The sequence below is a fragment of the Mixophyes fleayi genome, chromosome 2 (assembly GCF_038048845.1).
Source record: "Mixophyes fleayi isolate aMixFle1 chromosome 2, aMixFle1.hap1, whole genome shotgun sequence".
Lineage (NCBI taxonomy): Eukaryota > Metazoa > Chordata > Amphibia > Anura > Limnodynastidae > Mixophyes > Mixophyes fleayi.
In genome coordinates, this window is record NC_134403.1 from 60,868,498 (window position 1) to 60,895,733 (window position 27,236).

Consider the following 27,236-nt stretch of genomic DNA (forward strand, 5'->3'; position numbering starts at 1 on the left):
CGTAGGTTGCAACCTTGAAAATACATCACATGACAAAATATAGGTAGGTAGCCAAGTGAACAAAGCATACAAATGTAAATCAAGCAGGTATCATGAGCAATATTCTTATCTCAAAGTATTGGTTCCTAATTAGGAACTAAAAAGTCCGTGTGGAGGAGTGGACAGACTTCCCAATAGGCGGAATATTGAAAAGCATTTCACATGAAGTTCGGTACCAAAGTTTCAAAATTGATATTTGATACCCTGTTTACCTATGACAATATGTTTCTATGTCTGATGGTTTGACCCAAACAATAAAATACTAGGGTCCTTACACTTGAATAATTTCATACACTCCTTTGTGAGCTAAGGGGACCCCCTCATTCTACCACCTCTTGTCCCACTGTGTCCTTTACTAGGGCCCATTCACAGTTGGTTGACTTCTTTCAATGTCTTCATCTATGTAAAATATATATTCAAACATAAAAAACAGTTATTTGGCAAAGTAATAAAATACACTAAATATTTACTGTTTCTTTCCACATCAAATCAGCACAATTGTAGAAAAATTCTACCTTACATTCTCTAATTTAAATTAAACTTGGTATAATAAATGCTGCCACGGGTGTGAAGAAAACACCCAAGTCTTAGAGCAGCGTTTCCCTACTCCAGTTCTCAGGGACCCCCAACAGTATATGTTTTCCATATCTCTTTTCCGGAGCACAGGTGTATTCATTACTAACTGACACATTTTGAAAGATCCACAGGTGGTAATAATTCACTTGTGACCTGGAAAACCTGACTGTTAGGGGTCCCTGAGGACTGGAGTTGGCAAACAGTGTCTTAGAGTTATATGTGCACTGGTTTTGAAGTTATACACCTTTTAAAGTTGCACTTTTTTAAAGAAAAACTTTGCTTTTAATGTTTTTGTTTTTTCAATTGCATTTGTAGCTCGCCTGATTGAGCTCTCGAGAGTTGGACAAGGTCTCATTTTAAACCTCTCTTTATGGGCTTTTATATGATATATAACACAGCAACATGTTTCAAGAAAAAAATAAAAGTATAACATTTTCAAAATCTAAATTTTGATTTTCTAAAAAAAAAAAAAATATTTTTTATTTTAAAAACCTCTCAAAAATTGTTCATACAGCTAATAAATCCCCAAAGTTTTATTTTGGGATCATGATGGGATCATCTGCTACACGAGCTTTAATTTTTTTCGTGATTCATTAAAATTGTATTTGAGGCACTACACATCTGAGAAAATCAACTAAACAATATTTTTTCCAGTTCATCAAGTGTGTTTGGGGACAAGATTTTATAGACAGCACCTGCTCCCACTTCTGCGCGGGCGTGTAAACTTATGTGAAAAGACGCTTCAATTGTGTTGAAAAGGCTCGTCTTTTACAGGGACAGGTTAGGTTTAGGTGGGCTTTACTTAGTGAAGATAAGTCCCTTGGTCATTAATTGAAGCCCGCCCAATCCTAACTTGACCCTGGACCATTTGTGCCACATTTGAAAAACCAGAGTGTTTAATTACAGTGGAGTATCAGACTGGGAGAATGTGTGCTGGGAGCAGGGAGGAACAGCAACTTGGAGAAGGGGTGCTGGGAGGGAGAGACCCAGCAGACTGGGAGCAACACTGTGTACACAAGAAGAAGCATCAGGCACAGCCCATGAGGCTGCTGCTGATCTCCACCAGTCAGAGGAGCATGTGCGAGTTCTCAGCACATGCTCCTCTCACCCCTCAGCAGAGTCTCATGGGAATTATTTGCCCGACTCCCTGGCAGCTCAGTCAGAGTCTGCTCTGGTGTTTAAATTGGTTTAGAGAAGTAAAGAAGAATAAAGATGGATGAAAATGTCAGGTACCTTTATTGTTTCAATCCAGTTAAAAAGGCTAATCATACTTCTAATCATCATCATTTATATAGCGCCGCTAATTCTGCAGCGCTGTAAAGAGAACTCATTCACATCAATCCCTGCCCCATTGGAGCTTACAGTCTAAATTCTCTAACACACACACAGATATACTAGGGTCAATTTGATAGCAGGCAATTAACCTACTAGTATATTTTTGGAGTGTGGAAGGAAACCGGAGCATCCAGAGGAAACCCACGCAAACACGGGGAGAACATACAAACTCCACACAGATAAGGCCATGGTCGGGAATCAAACTCATGACCCCAGTGCTGTGAGGCAGAAGTGCTAACCACTTAGCCACAGTGGTGCCCAATACTTCTAATAAGAAGGGGTTGAGAATTGTGTCAGAATGGATGTGTAAATTATTTTCTGAAATACCAATAGTTGCAAAAGTTTCTGCCATATGCAGAAAACAACTTGGGACACTTGTAAAAGAGCAAAAGGGTCATTGTTCAGTTCCTCAAGATAATGTAGTATTAGTGATAGTCATTACCACGACTGCGAAAACACTGACAAGTTTCCCTGACACGGTCAGCGCGAAGCTGTCATTCACGACAGACTAATAATCCCAAGTATTTGTTGCAGGTCTGTTTTTCATTCGCGATGGCTGAACATCCCGACCTTTTGTGCTGCTGGGATAAAGGGGGTAATGCAGGGGGTACAGATGTTTTGTGTAAGGTGAATCCGTTAATTCCAACAGGTCCAATGTACACCATTTTTGAAATGGAACTGGCCTTCAGCCAGTTCCAACCATAAAGTAGCACCAGCCATCCAGAGCAGCAGCACCAAGTGGTAGTGATCTGTAGTAAGCTTTCTTAAACTATGTGTGAGTCATAGAATTATTACAAATGTTTTAAACATTTCTGTATTTAACATACTGTCATTGTTCAGAATATACATCAAAGGGATTGTTGAAGGAGATAAATTAAAAGTAATGAACAAGCCTCGATAATTCTCATTTTCATTATTTTAGCAAACAGTTCAAAATGAAAGCTCTTGTAGCAGATGATCCAATCATGATCCCAAAATAAAACTTTTGGGGATTTATTGACAACAATATGAACCATTTTTGAGATGTTTTTCAAAAATCTTAAAATATGGCTTTTTAAGAAAATCAAAATTTTGATTTTGAAAACTTTCATATATTTTTATCTGCATCATGTTTCAATAAAAATGTTAGACCATAAAAAGAGGTTTAAAATGAGACCTTGCCCAGCTCTCTCAGATGACCTACCACTGCAACTTAAAAAAAAATGTTAAAAGTATTTTTTTTTTTTTAAATGCAACTTTAAAGGCGTATAACTTCAAAACCAGTGCACTTATCAGCCTAAGATTTTCTGTACATCCATGATAGCATTTGTTATGCCAAATTTCATTACAATCTGAAACGGTCAGTTTGACACCCTGTGTTGATTTGATGTGGAATGACCCTACTGTTGTAACGTCCATATTATATGCGGACCCTGGTCACATCAATACATATCATTAACATGCGCCAATGGGTATGTGGCCTTAGACTGGAGCTTAACATTTCCTTTAGCTTACATACAGAGGTGGAGGGTGTTTTGTGGGCTGAAGCAACACACATGAGAATGCAGCCTATAGATTCACTAGGAATTGATGCACATAGTGATTCTAGTGACTTTTGCTCACACAATACTCTGAACGATTTTAGGGAAATATAATTTTTGTTTTGTTGCTGCCTAAATTATAATAAATAAAATCCTTTGTATTGTAACAGTCTAGTCGACTCCTATCCCCCTTCTGTCCAGCCCTGCTCCCTGTTCATTTTATTCCTTTGCTTCCTGCCCTGTTCTATTATTGTTTCATTCTGCTGACACTGGCAAATTTCACATTCCAAATTTACATAGGCAATTAACTAATGTCCCAAATTACAATACTATAGTTCCTTCCAGAGTAAAATCTAGTTAGCTTAATGTACTTAAGATTATCTAGTGTTTTCATTTCTTAATGTGAATTTACTGCTTGTCTTTAGTAAAGATTTAATTTGATACCAGCTCGGGAGGGGTGACTAATACACAAAGGTCAGGACTGAATCCACACGACCACACTATGTTTAGGTAGTTAATATAGATGGGGTGAGGGTAAATTGGATGAAGTGGATGAACCACCTTGTAATGAAATCCATGAGTAAGCACACTCTACCACCCTGCTCCTGCCTCACAAAAACCTATTTTCTGCATTAGAACAGCCATTCCAAGTAATGTATGTATAAGCAGTATTTAGCACATTCTGCAGATTTATTTCAGCTGTGTTTCACATTCAGATGCCATCACTATCCAACTAGCAGCTATTTTATGTGTTGCTACATCCTGCTTTCCTTAGAAAACTGTAAATATCCACAGTGAACACATTAAATACTTGTGTCAACCTCCCTATTCTAGCCATATGTATCAGTAAATGACTATTGTCATATTATTGTATGTATATTTGAGGGGGTGGTGCACGGCAGTATTACCAGTCTTCAATACTGTATTTTAGAAAAGGAGAAAGTCTCTATAGTGGGAGCGCTCTCAAGGTCCACACTAATAAGTTTAAGCGGCATATTCAATTCTCTGCGTTTTCCGCGGCGTTAAAACTATTACCGTTATTACGGTAATAGTAAGCTGAATTTCAGCTCAGGGAGCTGAGAGCTGAAATCCAGCGATAAAACTACCGTAATAACGGTATTTACGTGCACTATTACTGTTACGGTAATAGTGCGTGTGCCGCAAGATTTTTGGCTTGAACGCCAAGAATTGAATATGCTCTAGGTATTAGAAAGGTGTGTTTAAAAATTGTCAATACAACAGTCTATTAGGATTCTGCTATTGGGTTATAATAATCTTCTGTGATGTAAGGAACATAAGTATAATTTTGAATCATGTGTTTATTTACTGCCTATTGCATGTACTATACTGTACTTGTATGGCTGTGTTACTCAGAATGTGATTTGTTAATTCTTTCAGATTGTATCACTTGTCTGCTTTCACCTTGATATCAATCTGGCTGTCCATTGTCCGTTCAGGGAATCGTTAGCAGTATATAATATTTAATAGCAGTATGTGATAGTGTATGATTGTGTTTTGTTTTGCTGATCCTCTATAATGCCAAGTTTATGGTTATCTAGATAATTAGGGGGGTATTCGGTTGACTGCGTTACTAGTGAGAATAACGCGGCCTGCACACTATTATTGATACTACGGTAATAGTACGCATTATTATCGTTGGTACAGTAATTTCAACGCTTTGAGAGCCGCAAGCAGAAATCCACTTTAAAATTACGTCACCAACCGCGTTATTCCCCCCCCATTAGTGTGTTAGACAAGGCTGTCTATGGTAGAATTACTTTCTGTAATTCACCTATTGTCTCTTAAAACAAGACTGGTTATTACTGTTAATATTAGATTTATTAAAACTGTAGCTGATATCACTGATGATACGACCTTATACACTTGTTAAACCTCCTCTATCTGCCACGGCTCTAAAAGGCAGCAGTGTTCAAATGGTGCTCATGTATTTGATTACTATGCTGATCTAGTAACTACCCTGTAAGAAGTGGTAGTTCACTAACCCTCATTGATATAGAGGGTTAGTGAAATTCCTTTCAATAAAATGGCAATTGCTGTTGTTTCTAATTTGCACGCTCACGTCTTTTACCCATTAGTGTGTTGGCTGCTATCTCCTTCATTGGTTAATTACAACTAAGAGGATATACCTAGATTAAATTACACTATGTAATATTGCTTCCGATTGTGACCACAAATTGGTTCATAGATGTACATTATTAATGAAACCCCAGTTTCTAGTTACTGATACTCTGATTGCTTCAATTGGGTTAGCGATTTAGTTTTGATTTCTTAACAGCACAGTCTGTGTTCCCTTAGAACCTCTGTAGACTGTATTGACTCTATTGTATAGACCCTAGGTTCCCAAACTGTGTTCCGCGGCTCCCAGGGGTGCCGCGACGCTGTCACAGGGGTGCCGTGGACAGGAAGAAGGAAAGAAAAGAAAACAAAACTTACCAATCCGGCGGCGCTTGGGACCCAGCATCCTCCTCCCTAGTCACATATTCAGTGAGAAGCAGCAGGAGAGAGGATGCTGGGTCCCGGGCGCCGCAGGATTGGTAAGTTTTTATTTTTATTTTCTTCTTCCTGTCCACGGCGGGATACAGAGGGGGCACTGCGTGGATGCAGGGGGGACACAGCGCGGATGCAGGGGGGCACAGAGTGTGTGGATGCAGGGGCACAGTGTGTGTTAGTTGTAAATTATTCTTTGACAGAAATATAATTGAAAAAAATATATAAAAATATTATTTTCCCTTGGATTTATTTTTGCATACAACTAAATAAATATTTCTGTCCTGACCTAAATACTTATTACGTTTCTTTGACTATTTATAAAACGGGACTGCTCGATAATTATTTTGGAGGGGTGCCTTGAAAAAATTAGGGAGACTCTAAGGGTACCACGAACTACAAAAGTTTGGGAACCACTGGTATAGACTCTATTGTGTGACCTCATTTTTAAAGGACATTCACCTAACAATTAGGAAACATTTTGCATATTCAGTTACATAACTCATCACAGTAAAAAAATAAATAGTTAATGTTTTATATAGCATCTACATATTACGCAGCGCTTCACAGAGAATATTTAGGAGTTCTCTTGAGTCCATGGCAGTACTAATAGTTAGTTACCTTTGCTGATGTTTCCATGGGTTGCCAGGGGCAACCATATGTTATGAGTCAGCCAGATTGAATACGTTTTTCCCCTTTTCACTGACAGTCCCAGCTTTATTGCAGAGAATACTGGAACTGTCAATCAGATTAAGTATGAAATGTTTAGCTTTATATTTTACCTACAGATTGGATTCATGCAATATACATACCAATATACTGACTGGTTTCCCATTCAGACTCAATATCAATGTTCACACTTATTACAATAAATACATTGATAGTGTACATACAGTTATTGGCTTTGTTTCATATCTGAGTCTAGCAAAAATTCTCCATGGGAAGCACATCAGAATCCTGCAATTTCTGCTTTCTCATCGCTGTATGTTCTAGGCATTGGCATGCTTCCTGTGTATTGAAAGAAAATAAATCAAAGATCTGTTTGCTTTATGCCACAAAGGAAATTATTATTTTGTTCTGATCTCACTGAGCTGACTTGGCCAATGTCTGTCTAAGTCATTAAAGTAACTTTGCCATTAGTACATGGAGGAAAATTGATACAAAAATCTATTTATAGACCCGACAGTCATCTGTGTAACCCTAATTATGGAATACATACTGTTATTGCTAGGTGTGAACATCACCAAATGCTTCTAGTCTTTAGCTGTGCTCATGACATATGTATTAACTGGGGTCTCTGGACCAGAAGTTAATGGATCGGTGTATTTATAATATGAGTCTGATCTTAAAAACATAAATAATGATATGGTAATATGGCAAAAAAAAAGTAAAATTCTAAGAAGATAAAAGTTTAAATGTGACAGTTTTTCACCTTTATGGAAAACTATATGGTTGAAAAAAAATTAAGACGCATGATATTGGGCATTACAGAGTGACCATTTTATTAAAGCTCAAGTGTGTGTAGCTAAAGATGTCCTGCATGTTATCAGTGTCATCTTTTATTGAAAGTCTGCATCTTTTTGAAGTCAGGCTTCATACAGCCTGGAGTGGAAAGAGACTTGTCGGCTGTGTGGGGGGCGTTTAGGAAAACTGGCGCGCAGGTAACTGCAGAAAAAAATGCTTAAACCAAAAGCCTCCACATACAGTTGCTTTCACTTCATAAGTTGTACTTTGGGTGGGGGGGGGGGGGGGGGGGGGAGGAGATATAGAATCTTATTGATGATGATTATTATTATTACATATTTTTCACCTCTGCACCAGTTTCCATTAATATACTTTGGGGTTGTGGCGGATGGGTTTACTTCTCCACCCAGTCTGTAAGGGGAGTAGGAAAGGAGGGATGTTCTTCCTGCACAGATTATCTGGATTTCTTTCTCACCGTCTGTAACCGATTGTTTCTGACCCCTCCTACAGGTGTCACCTTGCCACCAGACACTTGCCGACTAGTTGTAGGAGAATTTGGCTGCCACCACTAGGCTCCTTTGCCATGCCTAAAATTGCTTTCTTCTGGGGTAGCTGCTGCAGTGCCTCTTTGCTGTGGGCTGTCTGGTACCTGCTGACCGCTCACTATGGATCAGGACCGCTGGGTAGCGGCCAGAGTGTTGACACATGCTGAGTTCTACACAGGACAGCTGGGGAACGGATTAGAGTGTATTGCTTAAGTCCTGACAACACCAGTTGAGGTACTGGTGATAATCAAGAAGTTACAGATGGAATGATATATTACGTGGTCAAACAGTGCTCTTTTTATACAGTTTTGCCCTGCCCTAGCCTGCCAGGAGGTAACCCAGCACCTTTTTTAGCTGGCACCATAACGGCTTAGATTTTATATTGAATGTTTACCATCAGGATATAATATTCTCTAATCTTGCATTTAATGCAATTTAACATACAAAATTCACATAAATCTGTGATATCCTGAGTCTACAGAGATGGGTGTGTTTCATCCTATTTCAGTGCTTAGCACTAAGCTAGTAGGTAACCCTGCCTTTTTAACCAGGCTGGTACTGTCTGTTGGGCTCTAAGAGATTTCTACCCCAATTATGTGTATTTTAGATAAGCACTATATTTAAACAGTGGTACAATTAATGTTCAGGAGTGCTTAATGTGTTGTGCACAAATAAATAAAGGAGTTTGATGGTTTTTCAGGACAAAAAAAAAGCTTTTAAATAAACTAAGGATGCACAGATTGAAGTAGACAAACAGGAAATACATTCTCAGCAGATCACACTAAATTCCTGCAGAGCCAAATATTTTGTGAGTAGTTCTTCTACTACATACTGATCCTACTCTCCAAGACTCCCAGGCCCCATGCCATAAGGAGGTGTTTGAGGCCTGTGATCAGCCCACGGGAAAACCCGATTCTGTTTAATAAATAGGCCTCGTAATAAGGTGCTAATTACCTTTTAGATTTTTATGTCATGCAGCCACCTTATGTTTGAACTTATTGAGAGCCACTAGGATACGTCAGGAATACATTTATGACCCAGCATAGTCAGCATAAAGTGGTATGATCATTCTATGAACGAATGCTATTCTTGTTTCTTTAAATGTCAGCTATTTCTCAATGGACATCTGACTACATGGAATGTAAACTCACCTTAAAGAAACAGTACATCCAAAATGTAAGCTTAATAGTAACTGTTTCAGCCTTCAGTGGTATGCCTTTTGTGCATTTCTGTGCCATTTTATAGTTTCTGTGCCATTTTATAGTGTCTAGCGCATGAGTCACTTTGAACCCTGGCAACTAAAATTACTGAGCCGATACTATGTGATTACAGGGTTTGGCTCGGCCACCACCTAATTCATCTGACTAGTGACATCACACCTACCCTAGGCCCTTGCATCATGGTCTGAGTATTCCAAGGTGAAGTCTGTGTTTTATGGGGTGTATTCATAAATATCTCCCTTATCCTAAATACAGCATAAACTGAATGATTAGGCCATCATGTAAATAAATACTTTTTATATTTATGTAGCACAAAGCCTTTGTGTACAAGCTAGCATAATGATCAATGAATGAATATTAGCAGAAAAGATCTGCATCTAGCCAGTGGTAAATAGGTTTGGATCAGAAATGTGGATTTTTTAATATTAAACGTGACCTCATTAACCGAGTCTGTATATCCGTGAAACATTTTTGCTTTCAGGTTTGTTTAAAAATAAAATGTAGGAGCCACACGTCACAGTTGCTAAACAGTTGATGTTACAGGACAACAAGGTGAAATGACAAAACAGCATAACTGATATGATTGCCGTGACATCACTGCCCATGCCCTTGTGTGTGGATCCATAGTGTTACACAGCGCGGTTGTGTTTTCCAGAAGACTGCAGCTCAATCACTTAGGCTCTGATGTCTGAACATCTCTACAAAGGAAATTTAGTTTTTTGCAAGGGAAGGTAGCATGCTTAAAAGATTTGGTAAACTATAAACATGCAGATTGTATTATATACTAATATCTGCCAAAGCAGGATGAATTTCTGGTGCTCCTACTAAAGTGTGTGGTGGTGGCATGGTCTGGCCTGTTATCCTTTATACAGTGGCAACATATTTTTTTTTTTTTAATTGGGCAGATCAGCCTTTACCCCAATAAAGCTTACAGTCTAGTTTCCCTGTTGCATCTTCTAGGCCCAGTTTGGTCAAAAGCTCCTTAAACCACTTCAGGATATGGGTTTCATACCTTCATGATCAGACCAAATTTCACATTTCGTGGTGTCTGTTCAAATTGGCATTTTTGTTTTAAGTGAGGGGTGGTTCCTCCTTAGCCCGAAAATTAATCTTTTTAATAAATACAATTGTTTCCTCTGGAGAGGTAGGGTATTCCTTTGGTAGCACTTTAAAATTAATTGTATTTTAATGTCAATATATAGGGAAAATTATTTATTTGAGGTGATAAAAGGGCCAGAATTAAATTAAGCACCCTTTGCAGATCCAAAGTGTCTGGTGGGTTGGCCCTTCCTAATCTTAAATCATATTATTTGGCAGTGCAACTGTCCCATTTAATTGAATGGCTGAAGGTTTCTGGGAACAATGTTCTGTGGGGTGAGCAGACTGGGTCTCCAGGCTAATCCACTTCAGGGTCTTCTGGTGGGCAAGAAGGGGAAAAAGATGGGCCCTATTATTAAGCAGACGATTGGGGTCTGGACTGCAGCTCACAATATTTGGGTGGGGAGGGGTATGATCTAGACATCATACCCCTCCCCAATGGTAAACTCCATGAGCTACAGAAATTGACTAAAGATTTTTTGCATTGGTTTGTGTGTTTTTGTTGGGTTATTTTTATGGTAATGGTCTATTTAAATTCTTTAACCAACCGCAATAGGAATTTGGCCTATTAAGAAATTATTGCTAACCATGTGTAGTCCGATCTACACTCTAGACCTTAACTTTCATTTCGCTCTTGATGGACTACTGTTTCTTAATTCTAAGTGAGAGGGTCACTCTCTGAGGAGTGGACTCATGTTCTTAAGAGTATTAGATACCACATTGTGCATTAGTTTCCAGCAAATACACTTCTACATAATAGGGTATATCACTCTCCCAATTTCTCTATTTAAAATTGGTAGCAGATGTAATTCCGGCTGCCCAAAATGTGGTTCAAGTAATAGTTCATTTTGGTACATGTTGTGGGAATATCGGGTAGTAAACGGATTATCTCTTGGGACTCTGGGAAAAGCTGTTATAGCACGCACATGGCTTGCTGCAGATTCTCCTGTTTTTCAGAAATGGGGAGTATTTGTGAATGATACTATAATGAACGCTACATGTACACTAATAGGGATGCAAAGCATATATGCCATGAGATTTGGTCCTGTTGGTATAAATCCCGATATAGACTACACTGGCGATTTGGAAGTTTGATAATCTCCTATTCCGTAAATACAGTGTAAGGCTTTTCACTGGACTCCTGGGAAGCCTAGCCCAGCTCGCTATGTTCTTTGCACTGATTTGTTTGCTATTGCTGCCACTGGGACTTGTAATAACTCCTTGTCTGTGCGATCTAGCTGTCATATTTGCTATGCATCTCTGTGTATTATATAAAATGTTATGCCTTTTTATTTGATAACAAGATACTTTGTGGGTTAACAGGCTAGTTTACCATATGGTTTTTGTTTGTTTATAAAAGCAATAAAAATTATGTGATTAAAAATAAAGATTTGTTGATGCATTTACATTTATAAACTTCCTTTCAAAAGAGCCCTTCACTATATATGGGAGTGATGTATATCTTCGTGAACCAGCATATCATACTGTACAGCAATGTGATAAAATGGTTATTTCAAAGATTTGATTATTAATCTTTCTTTATTTCTAGACTATGAGAAGACACAGAAATGAATTGACCATTGAGCTACGAAAGGTAATTTTAAATAAATTTTGTAATTGCCAGTAAGTGTGTTAGGACACATCTGTGTGTCACCATAATATGCTGTTATTGTTTGTATTCATAACATGTCACTGCAAGGTATCCTCGCTGTGTGTAGAAAAAGACATACTCGGCAGTTGAGGATTTGGTTGACCACCTGATCTAATACCCAGTGGTCATTACAAGTGTGTAAGTGTCCGTGTAATGATGATTGGAGAACATACAGTTAATGAAGGGCTGTTTTTCCTTGTTCCTGTTTATTTTAAGATTCAGACCCCTCACCTAACTTGTTAAATGACACCAGCTTGACATTCACACTCTGGAAGTGTGTGTTCTGCTCTACACGTCCTTATCTGCTGTAAATGGTGGTGGAGACCTCTCATTCTGTCACTCAACCAGACAAGGAAGGACTGCTGAGTGTACCTGTAGAATTCAGTAGGATGAGATGGGGTGAGTCAGCCTTTCCAATTAGGATTTACATACTGTAAGAGCAAGGGACAGGGAAAGTATCAGATGTGAGGCCTCTCGCATGCCCACCCCTTTCTTAGTTACTACAGTAGAACTTGGCAGACAGCCATAATGGATGCTCGTAAATGAAGACACAAAACTTATGCCCTTCAATTTGTTTATGGATTTGTTTTTGTGTTTGTGTGGGTTGTTTTTTTTCTCTTTTTATGTTCCATCATCCATTTGTTAAAAATAACCTCCGCCCAGTTTTCAGTAAGGATCATCTTGAGTGCTCAGTGTTTTTTTCCCCTGACTTGCTACATGAACATTTTTGCTTTATTCAAAATCGCTAACGTAGGGTGCTGCGGGATAAGTTTAAGGGATTGTTCAAACTTGTGTGCTGGGAAAATGTGTAAAAATAAACATGCAAAATTAAAGCATACATTGAGTTTTTTTCTACACTTTCCATGCAGTGGGCTATTACCCATACAATGTATTGCACTATAAAACATATCCTAAAGCCATGAAAAAATAGTGATTGGTCATCCATTTTCTTGCTTATTGGGGAATAAAAATTCATTCCTCATTTTGGGTACCAGCAGCAATACCATATAAATCTCATAAAAAAAAAAAAATCAGGCTTTTATTTTTAACAGAAATCAGTTTCTCAGAATAATTTGGGTATTTATAGTTTTCCCTTGGTCTCCCTGCTCTCCCCCACTTTGGCTGCTATTAATGATTTATGATTCTGGACTACAAAGCCAACCACAGTCACGTGGCACATGATATAGTGAGCAGAGAGGCTTTGGAATGCCACTCTGAGCTTTGTCTGCACTGTGACATCCTCCTTCTCCCCTCTGTCATCAAATGGCATGCTGAGAGGCTGTCAGACCATTTCTGTGTACTAGACTGACTTACTGACTTTGTGTCTGGCAGTCTTTTTTTATTTGCCAACCATAGAGCTTTTGAAAAGGAGATTATATGTAGAAGGATAGCTAAAAAAAGTGAGAATCAGATCCATGCTTAAAATATATATGTTTTTGTTATTTTGTATTTGTTTTCTTCCTTAACAAAAGGGTCCATAACACTGGGCTATAACAAATAAACTAACCCGCGCAGGGGTTAAAGCAGTATCGTAAAGTCTTACATATTTTTCTTACATATTTTTCTTACAAATGCAGCACATATCAGAAAGTGTAGGCTGCCCAACTACTACTATAAATGAGGTATTAAAATACTAATAGCCATAATAACTGTGGCTGGGTGCCTGCCCCCGGTATAATATGCTTAAAATATATTTAACCTGCTATTTAAATAAAATAAAAAAATCATTGGCATTACTGCTTTAATATTTGTCTCTATTCCCCTTTAATCGTAATGAACACACACTATTGACGATATTTAAACTGTTTGCTTATTACAGTGTGTGTAGTCTTGCTCATGGTCACTATGGAGCTTTCAAGGTTAAATGATTCTTCTTTTTCTTTCAGAACAAAAGAGATGAGCACCTCTTGAAAAAGAGAAATGTTCCTCAAGAAGAAAGTTTAGAGGACTCTGATGTTGATGGAGATTTCAAATCGGTATGTGTTCATGCATAACGTACGTATGTGGGTGTATAGATGATAAAACATGGTGTAGTTCACTAATATATTTATATAAATTATTTAGGCTTTCTAGTGCCCCCATATTTTATTTGGCTGTTGAATACTTCCCCCTTGTGATTATTTCCTGGTGGCTAGTGCACTGTGATTATCAATTGTTTGTGCTGACTTTATAAAGCCACCAGTTGGACTTTGTTTTCTTTTTATTTAATTTCTGCTATTGCACTGCTTTATTAATGACCGTGAGCTGCTCCCCACCGAAATGTCAGTGTAGTATATGATTAGTGTGTGTGTGTGTGTTCACGAGAGTGTCGCTGGTATTTTTATATTCTTTCTTTGATATAGTATAAACCTGTCCACTCTATAAATGATACATAAACTCATCTAACTGGGAAAAACTCTTTACCACTATTATCCCTGGCCCACCTAACGACAGCCTTGACCAGCTCCATATTAATCGCACATAGTCATGTCTGTTCATAAAACACCTGGTGTCGAACCATCAGTCTCATGTTCACTGAGAGCACATCATGGAACAGAGCAAGACCCCATTGTGCTGTGAGATTGTGAAATCTCCAACCACATTGAAGTAACCAGAAACTAACAACAGAATACAGCGCAGGAGACTTCCAGATTTCACCAGTAATTGGCAGAATATGATTCTGTCACTGGTTCCTAGTAATGAATGAGCTGTATTCTCCAGAATATTTATTCAGCCTACAAAATGGGAGTTACCACTGTTAAGGCAAGTGTACTTCGTAAGTTATAAGGTGCTGACATTGCAATGGAATCTGTTTAAAGTAAAAACAATTTTTATATACACCGATCAGCCACAACCTTAAAATCACTGAAGTGAATAGCATTGATGTGTTGGAAGCAGAAAAAAATGGGCAACCGTAAGGATCTGAGCGACTTTGACAAGGGCCAAATTGTTATGGCTAGACAACTGGGTCAGAGCATCTCCTCTAAAATGTAAGGTCTTGTGGGCTGTTCCCAGTATGCAGTGGTTAGTACTTACCAAATATGATCCATGGAAGGTCAACCGATGACAGGGTCATGTGGGCCCAAGGCTCATTGACGTGCGGGTGGCGTTAAGGCTAGCCTGTCTGGTCAATCCCACAGAAGAGCTACTGTAGCACAAGTTGCTGAAAAAGTTAACGCTGGCTATGATAGAAAGATGTCAGAACACACAGTGCATCACAGCTTGCTGCGTAGCCGCAGACCGGTGCCCATGCTGATCCGTCCACCGCTGAAAGCGACTGCTATGGTCACGTGAGTGCCAGTACATGGACCGTGGAGCAATAGAAGAAAGTGGCCTGATCGAGCATCTGTGTGATGTGCTGGGAAAACCAGTCCAAATCATGAAGGTCCCACATCGCACCTTACAGCACTTAAGGGTCTGCTGCTACCATCTTGGTGTCAGATAACACAGGACACCTTCAGAGGTCTTGTTAGTTCATGGCTTGATGGGTCCGAGCTGTTGTGGCGGCACAAGGGGAACCTACACAATATTAGTCAGGTGGTAATATAGTGGCTGATTGATAGGGGTGGGGAGGGGGTCCTGTGTATATGTATATATATATATATATATATATATATATGTGTGTGTGTGTATATGTATATTCAGATTTTAAGACTGTTCAACATAATTAAAATCAATTGCTCCTTCAGCTTGGTGTTTACTGAAATGTCTGGTAGTTATTAAGGATAATAGCTTTTGTGGCTTCTCTAGATTATGTATTTGTTTTCTTACTTTGCTTGCCTTCATTTACAGCTACCTAAACCATTTAAGCTGCTGCACTTAGTTATACGATGCTGAAGAAATAGAAATATCTAAACCGTTCAAGTGGTTATTAAAGATATTGCTAACTTATTTTTCTATTACAGCAAAATGTAACACTAGAAGCAATACTACAGGTATGTATCTGTGTGTAATTGGATGTGCATAATTTGAAAGCCTGCAGTGTAATACATGGAAGGAAATATATACAGTATAATTCGGCAGGAGGGGAAAAATGTTGCAGCTTCATAATTTTACTATCTAAATGTAACATTGAAAAGTGTCATCTTTTATTGCATTTGGGTCAAGCCTATGCTAATACTTTTTACAAAAGTCCCATAGTGATGATAGTACTTTGGTCCCTCCCCTGGGAGCTCCCGGCATTCACTGTAATTTGCAGGGACCTGGCACTTGGATATTGGAGATGGGTAGGTCCTCTGTCAGTCACCTTCAGCTTTTCTTGATTCTCCCTAGATCCAGCACAGCAGCTCTAAGACTGTCAGTAAGCTGATAATAGTGAGAGCCAAGTAGTGCTGAAGGCAATCAGCAGAGGTCCTGGCTATGTGGAGGTGCAGGACCCTGTTAATTACAATGAATGGTGGGGTCCCAGAAGAGGTGAAACCCATCCAAAGTAAGGTTATTACTAAGGAAAGTATTTATCTACCTTTGTCATATCTGTAGCCAACAAGCTTGCTGTGGGGAAACCATAAGGTGGTGGTCATTTTTATCTCCTCTGACTGTTATCCCTTTAGCAATCATTGTACATTTCTTCATAGTATTGCTCAACATTCTTATCCCACTCCCTAGAACCCTGAATTGTCTGTGTGGTGGTATTCTGTGCGCCCAAGAAAGGTTACTACTAATAGATATTTTGCATATCTGACAATATGGGTGACTTAAAAAATAAATAAATATGGGAACCCACTTGGGGAGTCTATGCAAAGTTGTACACCCCTGATCTACAGGTTTCCCATATGTAAGGAATGTGAAAGTGAGCAATGAGAGGAGTTGGAGAAGACATTGTGGGGAGGGTGGAGTCGATGTGGAGCGCAGACATCTTGCTGTGCACATTGCCAGCAATTACGGTAGAAATCTCTGCTCATTTTTCAGAGGCGCGAGGTGTCTCCGCTGAAATTCTGGAGACCTCATGCCAAAGTGAGTCTTCCCCCATAAAAAAGGGAATTTTTGAAATGGTTAAAGATCTACTTGGCTGCTCCATTTTCTTTGAGTATAAAGATTTACTAAACAATTGTAAAGGTTTTCCATAGGTGTATAATGAATATTGTATGTTTTTTGTTTGTCCCTCCAAATCTAATTGGATGTAAAAGGAAAATTTTATTTAAAAACAATGGTGTTAAAGTGCCATGAAAACTAACCCATAGGATGTTTGTCCTTTGATGTGCCGATGCCATTGGACAAGGCTCCAGCACACGTTTAGCAGGCAACATAGAAAAGGGACTGATCCAACAATGGGGTCTCGAGCCCTTCTCATGTGAGGTTCCACAATTTCCTACTTTTACAGACTGTTCTCATGTATCAGATGCCTGTACATTCATTTCTTTGTTTTGTTTTTATTGCAGAATGCTACCAGTGATAATCCAACAACTCAACTAAGTGCTGTACAGGCAGCAAGGTAAAGTACTGCCAATAATGGGTTCATTTTCAGGAGTTCTGTGAAGGTCATTGAAGCTGATTTTCCACCGTAGCCCCATGGGCTGCACCATACAACCGTTTTTCCTTCGATTGTGTCTCTTTCGGGTGGGGTTTGGCGGGGCAGAAGAATTATGCTTGCAGATTCTTAGTAAAATAATAGCCAGGAATGCTGACTTTCATCATGAAAACATGAAAAGCAGAGTTCCTTAGAGTGAGAAGTGTGGTAGGGGTAGAACGGTAAAGTATTTTGTCTATTGAGTGTGTTTTTTATCCTTTCTTTTCTTATTTTCAGAAAGTTGCTATCCAGTGATAGAAATCCACCCATCGATGACCTCATAAAGTCTGGAATTCTGCCAATATTGGTGAAATGCTTAGAGGCAGATGATAAGTGAGTGTGCTACAGCTTACCCATGATGCATAGGCATTGTCTGGAAAATATAGCTGAGCGTACTAGTTGGGGTGCTGTAGCATCTTTGTTCTTTAAAGTCTAGCTCCACTTAATGAAAAAGCTATATTTAAAAGGCTAGGACTCCAATTTGTTTTTTGTATTTATCGTTGCTTATATACATCATAGTAGAGTGTGTCTAATTGTTCCTCTCTGTTTATGATTTTCATGGGGATTACGTTAAACTGTTTGTAGGAGGTTTAAAATGTCCACAAGCAATAGCTTTCTGTAATGAATATTGCAGTCCCAGCAATGTCAGGAGAATAGCAGGGTCCTTGTACCTGTTCCTCAAAATATTAAATGGTTTCCCATGTTGACCTTTGTAAACAGAGGGGGGAGATCTGTAACAAACTGTATTGGCGTGTATCTATAATGAATTATAAATGCCAGTTAAGTATGTTTCTTAATAAAAATGACCCAAAGTCCCTTTCAATACAAAAGTATTTATGTGAAATTAGTCTATTATTATTTATTATTATTATTAATTTTTATTTATAAGGCGCCACAAGGTGTCCGCAGCGCCGTACAGGGACAAACAAAATACAATACAATACAATGGGAGACAGCACAGTACAGTAAACAGTAAGCACAGTAACTCTGTAAGCTCAATGCACAGCTAGAGAGGGTGGGGAAGGGGGGAGGGAGGATCCGCAAACGACGGGGCCCAAGAAGGAGGGCGCGGAAGACAGGGAGACCCCCAGGGGGGAGGAGGGAGCGAGAGTGGACGTGGGGTGGAGGACCCTCAAGGAGGAGGGCTGAGTAGCTGGAGAGCAGAGTAAGAAGTGGTGGAAACAGGAGGAGAGATGGCCCTGCTCAGAGGAGCGTACAATCTAAGGGGAGGGGTGGACAGACAGAGAGACGCAGGGGAGAGTAGTGGGACGGAGGCAGAAGATAAGGTAGGAAGTTAAGTGGGAGACAGGCATTAAGAAAAAGGTGGGGTTTTAGGGCCCGTTTGAAACTGGACAGATTAGGGGAAGTTCTGATTGAGGGAGGGAGCTTGTTCCAGTGGAGGGGGGCAGCGCGGGCGAAGAATTAAGTATGTAATTTTTAATATTAAAGTGCCATATTTACGTTTGCTAATCTTGCTCATATGTTATTTTACAGCCCTTCTTTACAGTTTGAGGCTGCCTGGGCATTAACCAATATAGCCTCGGGGACATCTGCACAAACTGAAGCAGTGGTCCAGTCCAGTAAGTACTGCCTATGATTATAAGCATATTGCTGCTTCTGCTGGGACATGTTGGTATAATTCTTGTTCTGAGCATGTGTGTCTAGTTTGTGGTACAAGGGTAAAGCAATGCAGCCTGTACAGTGCACTGCCCTGTTGTATGAAACTTTGTGTTGAAATTGTTTATTTTCCCTTAATAGATGCTGTTCCATTGTTTCTGAGGCTGCTCCATTCTGTGCATCAAAATGTTTGTGAGCAAGCAGTCTGGGCACTGGGGAATATTATTGGTAAGAATAGCAAAAATAGTTCTCTGTATGAGAACAGGAAGGCTGGTGCACGACCAGTTGCTCTATCTGTTTTTCTAAGCTGTACTAGAAAAATTACAAAGTTTCTAATTAGTTAAAATTGTTTGTTTTAAAATTATTATAAGCGGTGTGTACTAAGATTTAAACCTATTTCTTTAAGAAAAGCTTGGTAAATGATATTCATGCATTCATTTCAAAATTGCCCCCTTTTTTCACCTTTAACTTTTTTAATGCAAGTTTTTTGTTTGTTTATAAAACCCTTCTCATTTCTGTAGGTGATGGTCCTCAGTGTAGAGATTATGTTATCTCACTTGGAGTTGTTAAACCGCTCCTGTCTTTCATCAATCCTTCCATCCCCATCACCTTCCTCCGGAACGTCACATGGGTCATTGTAAATCTGTGCAGGAATAAGGACCCTCCACCGCCCATGGAGACTGTGCAGGAGGTAATAACAAGCAGGGGTAATGAGATAATGTGCTTTTATAGTGTAGATTGCACATATGAAACTTCCACAAACAGGCAAATAATGGAAAGAATTTTTTTTTTTTATTATTAAAACACTATAGCCATTAATTTTAGCCATAGCTTCACATATTAGGTAATGTGGATGACTTAGACGACTATACCCCCATTCCACTTAAATCCAGGCCCCTAAACCGAAGGTCAACCGTCCTCCTTTTATACCTCAGATGCTGGGAATGACCTGGTCTGTTAGTGGAGCATGAACTATCATAAGTCACAGATGTATTGTCTTCCTGTTTAAATACAGATGTTGATTGATTTTGACATGACCCATATGAATACACATCTATATATACCAGGAACTTACAGCTACTCCTATTGGTTACGCTCTTGCTAAGCTAGACTAATCAGGAATGTTACTATGGCTGTTTTGAAACTGTCTGTATGAAATATGCAATATGATTATGAAGTAATTTCTATTTGTGCACAAATGAGAAAATAATTCATATCACTATTTATCTTATGTTAAAGTGTTTTTATATCTTTTTTTTTTTTATAATGTGATATTTAATTGCTAAGCTATTCTATTTACTTTTTTTTTTTTCCTTTTAGATGTGTAAATTTGCAGATATAATTTACCCTCTATCATATCTCGCATCTGTGCTTATCTTTTGTAATTCCTACTCTGATGGCGCCATTTGGTGCATGCAGTCAATAATTAACATCCCCCATTCTAAAGCAAACCATTAAAAATCCCAGACTGTCTGCCATCCTCAGATTAGTGAGTCCTAGTTACTAATTCGTGAGGTTAGATATGTTCAGTGTGAGCTATGACAACATAAAGCAATAAAGAGCTATGTTGAATTGAACTTTCCTAGTCCATGTGCTGAATACACTCATTACCTAGCTGGTTACCTTTTTAAAGTAAAATATGAATTTTCCTTTGAATAGCTGTTGTGTAATGTAGATAATATCGCCCATCGCATTCGAGCTTAGTCTTTAAAGAACATTTGTAAAGAGCAGTTCAAGTCACTGCTTTGCACCATGGTCTGTATTTAAGGGGGTTTTCCACACTGGTACTCCTGCGATTCCCCTCCCATTACACTATGTTTAAATATGATCCAGAAAGTTGCTGGGCCAGTCATTGTACAACAGACACTTGTGGTTTTTTTTTAACCTCATTCACTTAGGTTAGAAAAACCATCCCAGTAGCCAAGATGGTCACTATACCACACACAAAAATGAGGTTACAAACTATTTCTAAAAACACAAGCTGTTTCTCCAGTAAAAATGCTACATTGTTTCCATTGCTTGCAATAGCCACATTAAAATGTTAGAAAGTGAATGGTTGATTGGAAGCTAAACATTATTTTCACCTAATTAGCTGCACTTGCAAAAGCCCACCCATGTCACATCTATCATTAGATGTTTAATACCCATAACTCGTAGCATCAGGATTGCTACCTCTGCTTGTAACTGATCCAGCTTCTCAAGAGGGAACTAGTGTAAATAGCTAAACCACAAATAGACCCTTCTGAGGAACATACACTTATAAATCAATGAACTGGAGTTGTCTGTCTTTTTATAATTCTAGTGGTATTTAGTATATCGTTACTGACATTTGATTTTGTTTTCTCTAGATTTTGCCTGCTCTGTGTGTCCTAATATACCATACAGATATTAATGTAAGTATATTATATTCATTTCTAATTACTTATGATATATATGCAATAAGAAACACCTGGCTGTGCTTAGGAGAGGAGGTGCTCACAGCATGGTGGTTAAATCCATTTTAGAGATTAAGGCTGGGTACACACTATATAGGGTTTTTCAGCTGATTATCGGGCCAATCACTGAATAAACAACCTTTCTGCCCGATAGTGCATTAGTGTGTGTGCTACAACAAGAAATGATTATTGTTTCACAGCACATTGTAGCATTTCATTTGATTTTTAAACACGACTATAAAAATGTTGTTCAGTGATGGAACAATGTCGTTCCAATTCTGTGTTGAGTAAGCACTTGTGATCGGCAATGTCCATAGATTGCAATCTTCTCAGCTGATGGTTATGACAGATGGAGGGCACAGATCTGAAGGTAAATGTGTTTAGCGTGTGCACATGAAGCGCATGCTGATAGGAAAGATTTTTTTTTAATTTATTTTAAATTGTTGGTGAAATTATTAAAGATATTGAATTGGGATAAGTTTTGGTTAGTGTATACCCAGCCTAAGTCTGGTAGGACTAGATGTGAAGCACAGATGTGACTTCTGTCTAGTCAGATGCCTTAGTCACAATACACTTCCAGGCAAGGAAGTTCCACCCTCCCCCCCCCCCCCCCCCCCCCCCTCCCAGGCTGATGGGCTGAATGTCTTTTGTATAAGGTGGTGGTTGAAATCCTAAACAGGAGGGATTGAAACTGTTACTGCACCTATCCGAAGGGTGACAGCCAGGAGTTATTGTGCAATTTAAACTTATAAATGTGCGATCATTCCGTTTTCACACACGTCCTTATTTGTGTTTTTACAAACATATTGTTTATATTGATGCTGTTATTAGTCCATTTCAACCTTTTACATTTGTTTTTAGATTCTAGTGGATACAGTATGGGCTTTGTCTTACTTAACTGATGGTGGCAATGAACAAATACAGATGGTGATAGATTCTGGAGTTGTGCCATTTTTAGTTCCACTTCTGAGTCATCAGGAAGTAAAAGTTCAGGTAAACAAACATAGGTTTTACTGTAATTACATGTAATGAGCACTGACCTATCTGTGTGATGTAGTACAGGGAATGTATTTTGTTACACAATTTATTTTATGTAGTAAGTCGTTTATTTGCAATCATTGTATAGTGGATTCATAATGTTGTGAACAAGCCATAATGATTTCTCCACATCCAAGCACTAATGCAAACCATAAGCTCACAAACCTCCTCCTGCCTCTTCAGACAGCAGCATTGAGAGCGGTTGGTAACATAGTGACTGGCACAGACGAGCAGACCCAAGTGGTGTTAAACTGTGATGTTCTCGCCCATTTTCAAAACCTACTGACGCATCCTAAGGAGAAAATAAACAAGGTGTGTTTTTATTTGTTTTTTAAATCTTAATATACACAAGCATGTTCCTGTACAGGCCGTAAAATGTACTGTAACATAAATGATTCTTAAAATATAAAAACAGTTATAATCACACTGTAAAAAGCATTATTATAAAACAGCACAGCTTATGATCATTAAGTATATTGTAATACTGTACTTGCACACGGAGTGTAGCCACATCACACTTACTTGAATTTACTGTAATTCTTTTAGGAAGCAGTTTGGTTCCTGTCCAATATCACAGCTGGGAATCAGCAACAGGTTCAAGCCGTTATTGATGCTGGACTTATTCCCATGATCATACATCAGCTGGCCAAGGTGAGTCTCCTAATGGAAACCCAGTGTTACTTTTCCTATGGTGTCAGGCAATGCTATGCAGTGTTCTCTCCATTTGCTGATTCATTAGACCGTTGCGTCCACTTAGTGATGTCAAGAACTATTTGTGTTTATGTTGCAGGGAGACTTTGGAACCCAGAAAGAAGCGGCCTGGGCGATCAGCAACTTGACTATAAGTGGACGCAAAGACCAGGTAAGCAAATGATCGAGACTTGGTTATCTCCACGTAAGCATGGAGATGGGTTTAATCTCACCTTCCATATTGCATTCCTGAGCTTCTCCATCTTACTCCTACTTTGGGTGTGCAGTGATGGCGGTGACTGCATTTAATAATATACAAATTGCAATGCAAGGCCGTTATTTATGATTATTATTGAGCTATAAGACCACACAGTGCTCCGCAATGCCAGACTGTACTGAAAACGGCATACATAAAAGAGGACTATACATGGTAGAGGCGATGTGTAGATCTAGAAGGCAGAGTATCATGAGATGTCAGGTGAATGAGGGATGTCGTGGTGTTGAGGGCTTGGTAGGTAAGGGTGGGTAGTTAGAATTGGGTTCTGGAGGGCATGTCAAGTCAATGTAGGGATTTGCAAAGTGGTGTGGCAGAAGTGGAGCGGAGAGAAAAGAAGGTTAAAAATAATAGAACAACGGTTCTCCCTTGGTTACATTCAGTAAAATTACAGACTCCAGACTGGGTACTTTCAGATTGTTGAAAGAGACTCTGATTTCATGCTCCACCTTTGTCTGTCTTGTGAAATTGCCTAACCTTTGTGCCTTTTGTATTCTTTCAATAAAGTGTGCGTGTCATTGTCTAATACCAATTTACCTAGTGTTTGATTGCTGCAATGTTTTCCAACTAATTCAGAGAGGTTTGTCCTGGAAGCAGAGTGTTCTCAGAACTGTATTCCTCACTTAATTCCCTTAAACTTCTTTTCTTCTAAACAATTGATACTGTGCAGAATATTGATTTAGTGGGCTGTATTCTATGGATTTTCAGGCTCTTTGAATGTCGTGTCTGTCTTTTTCCATACAGGTTGAATACCTCGTCCAACAGAATGTCATCCCACCCTTTTGCAATTTATTGGCTGTGAAAGATTCACAAGTTGTCCAGGTGGTTTTGGACGGCTTGAAAAACATACTGATAATGGCAGGAGAAGAAGCAAGCACAATTGCAGAGATCATAGAGGAGTGTGGAGGTCAGTACTGACGTTTTACAAAATGTATTAACTCTAAAACCCAATTTACATCTGAAAGACAAACTTAAAATCTCCGCCATTGAATTTCAGATTGACAGTTTGCATTCCACATCTTTGGTGTGTTTTGTGGCATGTGTGTTCAGGGTATGAGCGCTTGTAATGCACTACGCAACTTCCCCCCACAGCCTGTCCCTGCAGCCCCACCATTAGTTATGATCCAGGGACACTCAGACTTCTCTGTTCTCTTTTAGGTTTGGAAAAAATCGAGGCACTGCAGCAGCATGAGAATGAAGAAATTTACAAACTTGCATTTGAAATCATCGATCAGTATTTCTCTGGCGACGATGTAAGTATTGTGTATCCGCTCAGATGTTAATAACTATGCACATTACTACATGTTTTATGATATGTAATATTTTATATCGGTGGTTCCCAAACTTTTGCAGTTCGCGGCACCCTTAGTCTCCCAAAATTTTTCAAGGCACCCCTCCAAAATAATTACAAAGCAGTCCTGTTTTATAAGTAGTCAAAAAGACGTAATAAATATTTAGGTCAGAACAGAAATACTTATTTAGTTGTATACAAAAATAATACACATAAATCCAAGGGAAAAGAATTTATTTATGTATTTTTTTTTCAATTATATTTCGTCAAAGAATAATTTACAGCTAACAGACTCTGTGCCCCCTGCATCCACACACTCTGTGCCCCCTGCATGCACACACTCTGTGCCCCCTGCATCCACACACTCTGTGCCCCCTGCATCCACACACTCTGTGCCCCCTGCATCCACACACTCTGTGCCCCCTGCATCCACACACTCTGTGCCCCCTGCATCCACACACTCTGTGCCCCCTGCATCCACACACTCTGTGCCCCCCCCTGCATCCACACACTCTGTGCCCCCCCTGCATCCACACACACCGTGCCCCCCCCTGCATCCACACACACCGTGCCCCCCCCTGCATCCACACACACCGTGCCCCCCCCTGCATCCACACACACCGTGCCCCCCCCTGCATCCACACACACCGTGCCCCCCCCCTGCATCCACACACACCGTGCCCCCCCCTGCATCCACACACACCGTGCCCCCCCCTGCATCCACACACACCGTGCCCCCCCCTGCATCCACACACACCGTGCCCCCCCCTGCATCCACACACACCGTGCCCCCCCCTGCATCCACACACACCGTGCCCCCCCCCTGCATCCACACACACCGTGCCCCCCCCCTGCATCCACACACACCGTGCCCCCCCCCCTGCATCCACACACACCGTGCCCCCCCCCTGCATCCACACACACCGTGCCCCCCCCCTGCATCCACACACACCGTGCCCCCCCCTGCATCCACACACACCGTGCCCCCCCCTGCATCCACACACCCTGTCCCCCCCCCCCCTGCATCCACACACACCGTGCCCCCCCTGCATCCACACACACCGTGCCCCCCCTGCATCCACACACACCGTGCCCCCCCTGCATCCACACACACCGTGCCCCCCCCCCCCCCCCCCCTGCATCCACACACCGTGCCCCCCCCCCCCCTGCATCCACACACACCGTGCCCCCCCCCCCCCCCCCTGCATCCACACACACCGTGCCCCCCCCCCCTGCATCCACACACACCGTGCCCCCCCCCCCCCTGCATCCACACACACCGTGCCCCCCCCCCTGCATCCACACACACCCTGTCCCCCCCCTGCATCCACACACCCTGTCCCCCCCCCTGCATCCACACACCCTGTCCCCCCCCCTGCATCCACACACACCGTGCCCCCCCCTGCATCCACACACCGTGCCCCCCCCCCCCCCCCTGCATCCACACACACCGTGCCCCCCCCCCCCCCCCTGCATCCACACACACCGTGCCCCCCCCCCCTGCATCCACACACACCGTGCCCCCCCCCCCTGCATCCACACACACCGTGCCCCCCCCCCCCTCCTGCATCCACACACACCGTGCCCCCCCCTGCATCCACACACACCGTGCCCCCCCCCTGCATCCACACACACACTTCTGCCCGCTCTGTCCCCTCAGCCTCTGCCCGCTCTGTCCCCTCAGCCTCTGCCCGCTCTGTCCCCTCAGCCTCTGCCCGCTCTGTCCCCTCAGCCTCTGCCCGCTCTGTCCCCTCAGCCTCTGCCCGCTCTGTCCCCTCAGCCTCTGCCCGCTCTGTCCCCTCAGCCTCTGCCCGCTCTGTCCCCTCAGCCTCTGCCCCGCTCTGTCCCCTCAGCCTCTGCCCCGCTCTGTCCCCTCAGCCTCTGCCCGCTCTGTCCCCTCAGCCTCTGCCCCGCTCTGTCCCCCTCTGGCCCCTCGGCCTCTGCCCGCCCTGTCCTCAGCCTCTGCCCCTCGCTGTGCCCCCGCCGTGGACAGGAAAAAGAAAAACTACTTACCAATCTGGTGGCGCCCGGGACCCAGCATCCTCCTCCTTCCTCGTTTCTCACTGATTGCCGACCGTGACGTCACGCCCGGCATTCAGTGAGAAACGAGGAAGGAGGAGGATGCTGGGTCCCGGGCGCTGACGGATTGGTAAGTAGTTGTTTTTCTTTTTCCTTGCTCTTCTTCCTGTCCACGGCACCCCTGTGACAGCGCCGCGGCGCACAGTTTGGGAACCTAGGTTTTATATGATCTCTTCCCAGAACATTTTGATATAAGCTCTGTTCATAAACAGACTAGGTGCACATTTAAAAATACAATGGTTTGATTTCTTCACTTGTCCTTCAGTATTTGTGTTTTGCTTACCTGCAAAGGTAAATACAGATTTGGGATCTGCCATCTGGAGACACAGTATCCAGAAGGGTCTGAACCAGGATTTAAAAAAAAAAAAAAA

General features: G+C 41.0%; 1 protein-coding gene and 1 pseudogene across 1 annotated transcript in view; one reads left to right on the forward strand and one right to left on the reverse strand.

Annotated features, from left to right (window-relative positions):
* The window catches only part of LOC142139809 (tripartite motif containing 13-like), a 693,488-nt pseudogene that overhangs the window by 90,487 nt on the left and 575,765 nt on the right, over window positions 1–27,236 (reverse strand).
* KPNA3 (karyopherin subunit alpha 3) overlaps window positions 1–27,236 on the forward strand; it is a 40,497-nt gene that overhangs the window by 4,847 nt on the left and 8,414 nt on the right. The window contains exons 2-16 of the mRNA XM_075199082.1: window positions 11,855–11,899; window positions 13,843–13,932; window positions 15,841–15,870; window positions 17,314–17,366; window positions 17,679–17,774; window positions 18,936–19,021; window positions 19,200–19,286; window positions 19,580–19,749; window positions 21,407–21,451; window positions 22,355–22,486; window positions 22,715–22,843; window positions 23,078–23,182; window positions 23,322–23,393; window positions 24,240–24,402; window positions 24,654–24,748. Of these exons, the coding sequence (XP_075055183.1) occupies window positions 11,855–11,899; window positions 13,843–13,932; window positions 15,841–15,870; window positions 17,314–17,366; window positions 17,679–17,774; window positions 18,936–19,021; window positions 19,200–19,286; window positions 19,580–19,749; window positions 21,407–21,451; window positions 22,355–22,486; window positions 22,715–22,843; window positions 23,078–23,182; window positions 23,322–23,393; window positions 24,240–24,402; window positions 24,654–24,748 (1,398 nt within the window). The remainder of the gene's footprint in view (window positions 1–11,854; window positions 11,900–13,842; window positions 13,933–15,840; window positions 15,871–17,313; window positions 17,367–17,678; window positions 17,775–18,935; window positions 19,022–19,199; window positions 19,287–19,579; window positions 19,750–21,406; window positions 21,452–22,354; window positions 22,487–22,714; window positions 22,844–23,077; window positions 23,183–23,321; window positions 23,394–24,239; window positions 24,403–24,653; window positions 24,749–27,236) is intronic.